At 55.7% G+C, this 10976-nt stretch overlaps 3 protein-coding genes across 3 annotated transcripts; 2 read left to right on the top strand and 1 right to left on the bottom strand.

The window, feature by feature from the left end:
• Positions 1–619: 619 nt before the first annotated feature.
• ColSpa_05095 (cold shock protein 1) lies at positions 620–1066 on the top strand (the record flags this gene model as incomplete). Its single annotated transcript, XM_049271307.1, has 3 exons — positions 620–654; positions 746–759; positions 885–1066. 3 exons carry the CDS (start codon positions 620–622, stop codon positions 1064–1066), a joined length of 231 nt encoding a protein of 76 aa, XP_049127264.1.
• Positions 1067–2589: 1523 nt separating this feature from the next.
• On the bottom strand, positions 2590–4384 carry ColSpa_05094 (acyl-CoA dehydrogenase apdG; the record flags this gene model as incomplete). Its single annotated transcript, XM_049271306.1, has 4 exons — positions 2590–2926; positions 2998–3106; positions 3175–3451; positions 3566–4384. The coding sequence occupies 4 exons, from the start codon at positions 4382–4384 to the stop codon at positions 2590–2592; spliced, it is 1542 nt and encodes a 513-aa protein (XP_049127263.1).
• A 4451-nt stretch (positions 4385–8835) lies between these two features.
• Positions 8836–10690, top strand: ColSpa_05093 (putative polyketide synthase 1; the record flags this gene model as incomplete). Its single annotated transcript, XM_049271305.1, has 3 exons — positions 8836–8988; positions 9181–9766; positions 9849–10690. 3 exons carry the CDS (start codon positions 8836–8838, stop codon positions 10688–10690), a joined length of 1581 nt encoding a protein of 526 aa, XP_049127262.1.
• Between the last annotated feature and the right edge of the window lie 286 nt (positions 10691–10976).

The raw sequence follows: 10976 nt of genomic DNA, 5'->3' as shown, positions 1-10976 counted from the left end.
CCGCTGCTGCTCGCGGCCTTTTCTTGGTTTTTTTTCCCACTTTCGATTCTGTGGGTTGCTTCAACCATTCGGGGTCAACTGGCATTGGATCTTATCTAAAGATCTGGTTATCATTGGTTCACCGAATTCCCACCGCTTTCAAAAACAAGCCGTCTCAAAATGCCATTGGTGGCAGTTTATGCGGCTTGGTTCGGGGACCATAGTTCCAGCGCTCACATACAACTGCCCCAATTGGACTCCCTGCATTTCAACTGGCCAGTCTTGGTTTTTGTTTGCTCGCAGTGGGGTGGCTGAGGGTTCTGTCTCGACTCCAGTTCGAATGTTGGGGTTGGATGGACATCTCAGTACCACGAGGCTGGAGCATTTCGCCCGACGGAGAGTCTGGCAGCGTCATAGCACTTGTGTGCGAAGGACCGTCAACTTCGCCTGTTGGAGCTGATTTATCAAGATCCCGCACGTAGACACTACTGCGACGTCTCACTGACTTCTGAGCCGGTGTGCCAGTGACACCTGATTCCCTCATCCCCCTACCACATTAGCACGTTGAAATGAGCGCAAGAGTCTGACCAGAGAAATTTAGGTGGTGCTGCTGGTCACCAGGTATGCCACAAAGGACAGAATGACTGTTTTCGCCTTTCGACGTACTGACAATAAGTAGGCCCGCGAGTGCCCTAACCGTGGCGCCGCCAAGTGGTATGTTGATGCTTCCTGATTAGTCTACCTGATATTTACTAACTTGTCATAGCTACAACTGCGGCAGTGAGTTTTCGTACCTGTCCTGATGCCAATGACATGACTGACAAATGTCTGCTTTAGACGAGGGTCACATGAGTAGGTCAATATCTGCACCAGACAACTAGTCCCTTCGACTGACACTTTTTAAGGCCGTGACTGCCCCGAGGGCCCTAAGGACACCAAGTCCTGCTACCGCTGCGGCCAGGCTGGCCATATCAGCCGTGACTGCCCCCAGGGAGGCAACGTCGGCGGTGGCGGTGGCCCCTCCAGCTCTGAGTGCTACAAGGTTGGTCGATTCGCTCCAGAACCCGAGCTTCAGTTGAGATGCTAATCCGTTGAAAGTGCGGCGAGGTCGGTCACATTGCCCGCAACTGCCCCAAGTCCGGCGGCGGCTACGGCGGCGGCTTCGGTGGTGGCTACAGCGGTGGCGGTGGTGGCTACGGCGGTGCCAGCCAGAAGACCTGCTACTCCTGCGGTGGCTACGGCCACATGTCTCGTAAGTTATAGCCGAACCACTGGATCGCGGCTTCCTCCCTAACACACATACAGGCGACTGCACCAACGGCTCCAAGTGCTACAACTGCGGCGAGAACGGCCACTTCTCCCGCGATTGCCCTAAGGAGTCTTCCGGCGGCGAGAAGATCTGCTACAAGTGCCAGCAGCCGGGCCACGTCCAGTCTCAGTGCCCCAACAACTAAGTTTGCAATGACTATCGGCGATGAGTGTTCTGCCTAACAGCAGTTTCGGTTTCGGGACAGTTCGACGGCTTCGAAGCCACCGTGGCTCACTTATGCGATCAACTTGGCATTGCGGATGCTTTGTACATTTCCTTTTTTAACTATTTCCTTTTTCGTTTTTCTTCCTTGCTCTCATGTTCTCACGGCAAACAACTCTGGGACTCGGCCTGCGGAAAAGTTTTACACGGACAACGGCATATGAATCACGGCTTTTTCTTAACGCACCAAAGATACACCTTTCGCATTTGGTCGTCAACCTCGGCAAAATGCGGGGTTGGTCGGATCGTTTGGATGACGATGGCAGCAAAGCTAAGGGGGGAACAAGCTTGCGCTGAACTTCTCTCCGGTTTATGAATGAGAGAGAGAAGAGCAGAGTGGGAAGGGCCTCCTCTCGGGCCGGATAGCTTTCGACTCTGATAGATATTGGTCGATTCTGATGAGCAGCCGGGAAAAGGGCTCTCAACACGACCTGGACAGCGTGGGCCGTTCTAGGCGGTCATGGCTGTCGTTCAGGGCAGGGAATGGAAAGTTTGCGTCGTACTTGATGGTCTCAACGTGCGTGTCGTGATATTGTTTGTCAGTGGTGACGACTGATACTTTACCAAGAGACCTTGATGCTACAGTTGATTTACACCTTACCACACCAGCTTGTCTGAAACCCGGTAGCCGCGTAGTTCCATCCCTGGAAATCTTTCCCCGTTGCCATATCCGACCCGAAGGTTTCGATGCGCGTTGACGGATTCTCGGGCTTACCCAGAGCAGAGACCTGGTTGGGATGACTCGTACTGGTTCTGCCTGCCGCGAGCGAAAAGCAACAAAGATTGAAACGAAACCCCTCTGTCTGCTCTGTGCAGGCTGCTGTCCCAATCCGGCGCGGGCATGAACATTTTCACGGAACTCTGGAGAAGCCTATAAAAAGGGGCCTGCCCACAAACTCAAAAAGGGGGAGGGGGGTTGGGAGTCCCGTCCAATTTTTTGATTAGGTTCGTTCGCTCTACTAGGTACGTAATCGCCGTGATACCGCCGAAAGCGCAAAACCTCTACAATACAACCCCGATGTCCGTCTACTCCGTAGTTCTCGGGGGAAAGGGGGGAAAAGGGGGGAGGAAGGGGTGATTTATAGCCTCGCCTTGGGCATGAACTTCATGGCCTGCCTGACGCCCAAGTCACCGAGGACCTCCTCGGCGCCGCCGAGGATGGCGTCGAACTTGTAGGTGCGGTTGAACATCTCGATGACGCGGCCCATGCCCGTCCGGGTGAGGCCACGGCCGCCCCAGATCTGGACGGCCTCGTCGGCGATCTCGTGGGCGGCGCGGGTGGCGCTCATCTTGAGCAGGCCGATGGGCCCGCCGAGGTGCTTGGCCTGCTCCTTGTAGGGCATCTGGTTCATCTGGTAGGTGACGGTCTCGAGCCAGGACTGGTGGGACTCGGTGAGGGCGATCATCTTGGCGAGTCTGCGGGGTGGGAGGTGTTAGTTTGCTGTTCGTCATGTTGGGGGGGTCGATTCAGGGGAGGGAATGGTTACTTGAGGCGGATGACGGGCTGGTCGATGAGCTTCTTGCCAAAGACGAGGCGCTGGTTCGCCCAGAGGAGGCACTCTTCGACAATGGTCCGGCACTGGCGGATTGTCGCGCCTAGGTTACCATAGTCAGTCCCAATGCGTTCGTCCTATCGTGAGATTGTTCCTTGTTCAAAGACTTACAAGCCATGGTCCACCGCTCGTGGTTGAAGTTGCTCAGGATGACGTGGATGCCCTTGTTCTCTTGGCCCAGCAGGTTCTCGACGGGGACCTTGACGTTGTCGAATGTGATGTAAGTCGTACCGGCGGCGGGCGAGTAGGATGTCTTGATGGCCTTGGTCTCGACGCCTTCGCCGCGTTCGATGAGGAGGACACTGAGGCCCTTGTCCGTTTTAACGCCGGTGACAAAATAATCAGAGAAGACACCGTTAGTAATCCACTTCTTACTTCCTGAGACGATCTATTTGAGGTTATATTAATATATTTGAAGAGGCGTTGATGTTGGGGGGTTGTGGGTTGTGGGTGGTGGTGGTGATGATGTTGTGGTGGTGATGGTGATGGGTGGAGGACTCACGTAGTGTTTGCCGTCGGGCGTCTTCGTAGCGGTCGTTCTCAGACCCGCAACGTCACTTCCTGCAAAAGCCTCGGTAATGGCCAGGCAAATTTTCTTCTGGCCGCTGAAGACCTCGTCGGCGATGCGCTTCTTCAGGGACTCGGAGTTGGCAAAGTTGAGGACGACGGGCAGGCCGATGGTCATGCCCGCCATCATGCCGTCCTGGAAGCCACGGCAGTTGGTGCGGGCCATCTCCTGGCTGAGAATCATGTCGTGGAAGTAGTCAAACTCCTCGCCCTTGACGGCGCCGTTCAGCAGGTTGACGCCGTGCAGATGCTTGCCGGGGCCGAGGCGCATGTGCAGCACGCCGGCCTTGGACATCTTGTCGATGAGGTCCTGGGGGATGAGCTCGCCCTTCTCCTCGCACTCGAGGGCGACGGGGGTGATTTCCCTGTCGGTGAAGTCGCGGATGGCGCGCTGCAGCGAGCGGTGCGAGTCGTTGAAGTAGGGGGACTTGAACTGCGGAGTGAGCCAGGTGGGCTCGGCGTAGGGGACGGCGGACAGCTCGCCCGGGCCGGCGACGACGACCTGGGGCGTCTCGCCGGCGACGGTGCCGATGACGAGGGTCTTGTCGTACTTTGTCAGGACCTCGTGGCGGTGGAGGTTGTAGAACTCGGAGGTGGCGTCCTGGCCGGCGACCTGGCGGAGGACTGACTCGCCGCCCGGGTGGCCGTCGACGAAGTCTGTGAGGTCGTAGACCTTGGAGTCGATGATGCACCAGAGGGAGTCCTCGGTGTTGTTCTTAGCGACCTCGTCGCGGGTAAATGTCTTTGCGGCCATGGCGGGCGATTCGTGTCCCTTTGTTTGGTCTGGGACAGGGGGGGAGGAATGGTCTTTTGGGCGTCTTGGGGCCCAGGTTGGAGTTTCGGTCGTTCCGAGGGGATGGAAGGCGTCGCCGTGGGAAGAAGAGGAAGAGTTGCGTTTCGCACGTCGAGAGATCAGGAGATCAGAAGTGTGTCTGAGGAGCTGGCGGCCAAGTCCAGCTGAGTCGACAGGAGAGGCACGGCGTCTGTCGGTTGACGTCGGTCTGGGTGAACGGGCGACGGCCAGCCATGTCTGGGAGTTGTGCCGCGAGCCTCGGCTCGTGTGGGGTGTGGAGGGCCATCCGGGGGAACGTGCTGAGATTCGGGGAGGTTGTGATTGGACAGAGGGAGGCTGGGGGAGCGAGATGGCGTCCGGGGGATGCCATTTAGGCTAGCCGGGGGGGTTTTGCCGGATCAGAAGCTAGAAATGGTGGACGATTCCGGTCGAGTAGAGACACCGTTGAGTAAACACTTATTGAACAGGAACATCGGAATGACTTTGTCAAAGCGCGGAGAAAATTGCAAGAATACACGACGTAAGAAGACGGCAAGCTCCTTTTTGAGTGCCTGATCGCTTGTTTGCGACGTCTGAAGAGCTGCAAGACTCGATGGGGGCCCCTGTCGACGCTCCCCACAGGTGAAGCTGCTACCCCGCAGAGGGGCGCATCTCCCCGTGCCGTAGTAGAGTTGCATTTAGTCTGAGGTTGGAGGTCCTTTTCGAGCCAGCATCTTGTTCTCTTTTGACAGCTGGGTCTTTATCTGTGGCCCGCCGAGTGCCCAAGGCTAGCCAGACACTGATCAGATGAGCCCATCCTGATGTTTAAATGTTCACCGACATCGGATTGCAACGGCCGCCGCCAACATCGGACTACTGTAGGGGGAGGGGGCGACAACATCTCATCTGCCCTGGTGCGGACTGGGGCTGGGCGGAAATCTATCGACAAAGACCGCCTCCACCAGGCCGATTCCTTCCCGCTCAACCCCTATCCTAGTATTTCCATCCAGGCCGGTTTGTAACTCCTATCCAAATCTTGTGCGCAAAGTTGCAATAGTCATCGCGACTATAGCGTGAGCAGTCTGCATGTGCGGTAGAAGGACCCTCACTAGCCTGGGTGTTCCAAAGTGATCGCTTGTGAGTCGGCTTGTGTATGAGAACACGGATAAAAAAAAGGATGGTTAAAAATAAATGGAACAAAACTTAAACTCAGAAGTCCCTCAGCATATTCCGAGTTCTGTCAGACCCCGAAAAAATAACTAGCTGGCCCTCCGGAACCGAGACCTTGCCAAGGACAACCCCCGTCACGATACTCCACGCCGAAGAGATGTCATGTGCAGATAACCTCTCCCTGCTTCTCCCTTGGGAAATAGAGCTTGGGAGAGGATGCCTGCTGCCATGCCGTCGAAGGGGGGCAGCAATAAACACGGGTACCATTACGCTAGCGAGGACCTCGCGAGAACCTAACAAGCACTTCTGTGAATGTTGGGATTGTAAATCATACAAGGAACCAACTGGAGACAGCTATGGCCAGGCCAGGGTCTAAGTAAACCTAGTTCTCGCGGCCACTGTTTTTCAGCAGCTGCCCTGGCCTTCAGTTATGGACAGTAAGCGGGACAACGAGGCAAATATCCAAGAACGGCTTCAGTCAGCCCCGTGTCACCACCCGGTCCTCCGTCGACCTAGTCGTCCGTGTGAGACACAAAGAACCATCTCGTCACCGAAGAAGCTACCGAGGTAAGGAGTCGTTGGAACTGGAATCCAGAGTATCCCTTTGCAGGCATAAAAGCTGGTTGTTTGCAAAATGGAGTCAGAGATGAAGGCAACGATACAAACGAGAATGTTGCGCTGCAGGTTGGCAACGTCACGGTGTACAGCATCAGGGTAGTGGTTGTATATGCACAATGTCACGACAAGAGGCCATTTGGGCTGCGGCGAAGAAGGCAGCCGAGAGCCTCAATCACGTTGATGATGCGGAAGTCGGGCCGATCACTTCAGATACACCACCACCCCCACCCCCAGTCTGAGGAGAAGCAGATTCGTCCGAACGGCTAGGTTGCTGTGTTGAGGGCAATGGCGATGTGGGCCTTGAGAAGGATTAGCATGACAGCTGACTCTCAGAAGCGTCGGCGGATGGTGCGTGTTGGGCGGGCTGGCGGCCATCGTGCGACTTGCTGATGTTGATGGCGAGGTGCACTGGGAGAACAAGGACGATTGAGAGTGAGGATCAACAAGCCACCGCGACGGCGGGGTTGAGGCTCTGACAGAGTCTGCGGCGGGAAGATGCGAAGCTGAGAATTGGGAGGCCATGATCGGCGAGACCTGGGTCGTTGGGTTCAAGGGTCGTTGGCGACCACGCAGGATGCATTCCCTTGTCGCGTCAGCAAGGCCCATTTGGGTCGGACCTCCACTAGAGCCTATCAGCGTGGAAGTTCGGTCATTTGGAGAAGGGTGCAGCGGTTGGAAGTTGGAAGTTGATAGCGGGTGTAACCCCAATCTGTATATGTGAAAGGTTGAGGGTATCGTCGGCTCCTCTTCTGTGCAGTTCCAGTACTTTTTCGCCTGGCCGTCCATCGAGTCAGGTGCTGGCATCGTGACAGGGTGGGCATGATGGACGTGTCAGTGACCGGAAGACTGCAACAGTCAATAGGCAGACGCGGAAGGGGAGGGCATGAAAAGGAGCAGAGAGAGTTGGATGGAGAATTAAAGGTGGAGGAATGACGCCGACGGTGGAGAAGAAGCAGTGAAGTGTCACCGGCCCAGCAACTGAAGTGCTTGATTGCCCCTCCTTCCACACGCTCAGCTCCAGTCGCGGTTTCCTCTTCACATCAGGTCGCAAATCGCAACTCTTGTCCCGGTCCCACCAATTCCACCAATTCCACATCCCACCGCACCGTCACCGTCGCGGCACAACTTTCATTATCCCGATTCCGCTCTTTTTTTCTTTCTTTCTGGTCCGGTGCCTTACCATACGGATGTTGTAACCTTACCCCGAAAGTCCAAGACCCTGACGTCCGCCTCTCTCTACCCAAAAAAATCTCAAAGGGCGAGGAAAGCTTCAGCTGCAGCTCGCCGAAACCTAAGCTTGCCAGACCAACAACTTCCTCAACCAGCCGGACTTCTGTCCTACCTGGACGTTGTCTGCCGCCACCACCCGTTCTTCCTTCTTTCTCTTTGGTTCATCGATACCTCCTCTCACTCGTTTATCCCGGATGATATCGAGGCTCAGCGCACGCGCAGTTTCCCCCGCCCGGTCGCGTATTGCACTGTAAGTCTTTTGGTTTATTTTACGTGCTATTTGATGCTCTTCTTGACTCTCACTGCCCCTCGTTTCCCACACCCCGCTACGAAACACGAGCACACCTTGCGTCATTGCCCCTCCTCCCCCCCCCCCAAAAAAAGGGAAAAAGAAGAGGGAAATAGAGGTCATCGAGCAACACCCATCGTCCCGAGACAGAAAGGCAGCCGCAGAATCAGATGAGAGCCATCACATTCCGCCCGCGACCAGCTCAAGCATAAGTCGAGCCAATATGCACGCCAACCCGCATAACAGAGCACAGCACCGCCCGTCATCCGGCTATTGGCTGGCCTATACCGCCGATTCTATGCGAGCCCAGTCGGCGACAACCCTGGGGGGGCCGAAAGGACGTCTCGGGACCGGAGTAGAGTAACGGGTGAGATTGGCAGTTCTGCGTCGAACAGCTCCTGCAAGTCAGTTCCATCCGAAGAGAGAGTGAGAGAGCGAGGGCTAGGTTGGGTTTTGAGAACTGCAAACTCTGGACCGACTCAAATGTCTCCAGTTTCTTCTTTCTTATGTCCTCCTGACCCCCCGTCCTGTCCGGTATCAACCTTTCGGTTAGGCATGGTACTCTCAAATGGCACTTCGTGGCGCACCCCTTGGGCTCGTCCAAGGCTGCTCTGCTCTTCACCTTGCAGCTTGCACGTTCGGCGCCGATATGAGATGGTCCGGGTGGAATGTCACCTCACCTCGGCCGTCTTGCCTTACTTCGTTCACTCTCCATTAGACCTTATCTGGACGTCCCGCGCTTATCCTTTTCGGCGGCAGTACCCAGATCGACGGGTCCTATATACCGATTCCCTCCCCCATGATCCCAACCGAAAAGCCTTAGCCGCTGGTTGCAAGACATTTCACTACGTTCCTCGCCCATCCCCACATTCGTTCTGCTGCCGCCTCCGCCTGACCTCCTCTCCCAACCCCCGAGTCCCCCAATTGCTCTTCTTCTGTCTCACTCACTCCTGGTTTTGCCCAGAGTCGGACCCCAACCCAGTGACTTCACTTGTTCCCGCACCGGACCAGTGCTCAGTCGGCAGCATCGCGGCCTAGTTTGGCATCCTTCCCCCGTCCAACCCGCTTGCGTGACCAGCCCATCAAATACCACCATACCCTGCCTCTCATCGGGAGCATTGCAACCATGGACGCTTACTCAGTATCTTATACCAGCCCTGATAACCGGAGTACATCCCGTATCTACCAGGACCTTGAATCCTGTCGAGTTCAGAGCCTCTTTGGGACCGGCCGAAACAAGCTGCTGCTCAGATCGCTGACTATGGACTCACTTCTGCGGGTAAGTCTGCTTCTTGCCAACCATGTGCCTAATGTCGTTAGTGGGACACTTCGGGCCAGGGTCGCCGACTGTCTCCTATGATGGGTGAACCCGTCCTCTCTCCCCCTGACCGTACCTGTCCTATGCCTCAGCGTACAAGACGATGGCGACGTGTTGTTCCTGTCCAAGCAGCTTGCTCCTGACACGTCGCAGCGCAAACAATCTGAGTCGGGCCCCAGACCTCACGTGGCCATCATCGGCGCTGGCCTCGCCGGATTGCGTTGTGCCGATATCCTGATTCAACACGGCTTGCTGGTGACCATCATCGAAGGCCGGGAACGACTTGGAGGCCGCATGTTCCAGGAAACGCTGCCAAATGGACACACCGTCGACCTTGGCCCCAACTGGATACACGGCACCGACGACAACCCCATCAATGACCTTGCCAAGGAGACTGGAACCGCCGTTGGTAGCTGGGATAAACGGTCGTACGTATTCGATGAAGGGGGGAACCTATTCAACGTGGACGAAAGCGAGGTATACTCGAGCATCATGTGGGACATTGTCCAAGATGCATTTCAACACTCGAACAAGAATTCGGTCGATATCCATCCCGACGAGAGTCTATGGGACTTTTTCCAGCACAAGGTAGTTGAAAAGGTCCCCGACACCGAGGAGGGCTACGCCAAAAAGCGAACAACTATTTTACAAATTGCCGAACTTTGGGGTGCGTTTTCCGGAAGTCCGATCGAAACCCAAAGCCTCAAGTTTTTCTGGCTTGAGGAATGCATAGACGGCGGTAAGTCATCTCCTGTTACGGACCTGGTAGACTCGTATGGTTTGCAATCTTTGAGGAAAGAGCTGCGGTTGACTTGTCGAAGAAAACCTCTTCTGTGCCGGGACCTACGAAAAGATTTTTGAAAGAATCGCAGAGCCTGTGAGGCACAACGCGGATATTAAATACGATACCCAGGTAACCAAGGTTGAGTTGAAAACGGCGGAACGTGAGAAACCAAGGGTCCACACCAATACCGGCGAGACCCTTGAGTTTGACGAGGTTGTGATGACGGCACCTTTGGGCTGGCTGAAAAAGAATCTGCATGCCTTCGAACCGCCGTTGCCCGAAAGAATCGAGCGAGGCATTCAGGCTATCGGCTACGGTTGCCTCGAAAAGGTTTACATTAGTTTTCCAAAGGCGTTTTGGCTTGAGCCCGACACCGAGGGCCGCGTAGTTCAAGGCTTCTGCCAATGGCTGGCGCCAAATTATACACCAAAGACGAACCCGAAGAGGTGGAATCAGGAGATTGTCGACCTCGCCTCGTTAGGCGAACACTCCCACCCGACACTGCTGTTCTACATTTTCGGAGAGGAGTCACAGTACATCACTGAAGAAGTATCCAAGCTGAAAACGATACCGGAGAGGAATTATTTCCTCTACGACTTCTTCCAGCCATACTATTCCCGGCTACCGCACTACGACGAGACGTCCCCTGACTGCAAGCCCACGGGGTGCCTATCGACGGACTGGATGCGAGACGACCTCGCGGGCAACGGCAGCTACAGTAACTTTCCCGTCGGATTGACAGAGGGCGACAAGGACATTGAGGCAATGCGGGATGGCGTGCCGGAAGGCGGTCTGTGGCTGGCCGGCGAGCACACGGCGCCGTTCGTGGCGCTAGGGACGGCGACGGGGCCTACTGGAGCGGTGAGAGTGTCGGTCTGAGAGTTGCTGAAGCTTACGGCAGGGCGAGCACCAGCAAGGTTCCGGAGGGCAAGGAGCAGTAACCGGGAGGCTGGTCGTCAATCAAATCTTGAACAAGAATGAGCGGACAGCCTTCTTCTTCATGTGATTGATCGGCCACGACATGACTTGCGCTGCCTACGAACCAACCAGCCAACCAGCCACAGGTACGGTGTGTAGGACGTTGAAACGGGTCGTGGCCATCGCATCTGCTAGCTAAGCCTTGGGGCTGCATTCTCTTTTGTTTTAGATGGACCCAACGGCCAGT

This window comes from Colletotrichum spaethianum (genome assembly GCF_022836535.1).
Source record: "Colletotrichum spaethianum MAFF 239500 DNA, contig11, whole genome shotgun sequence".
Classification (NCBI taxonomy): Eukaryota; Fungi; Ascomycota; class Sordariomycetes; order Glomerellales; family Glomerellaceae; genus Colletotrichum; species Colletotrichum spaethianum.
This window is presented reverse-complemented; position numbering and strand designations above follow the sequence as displayed.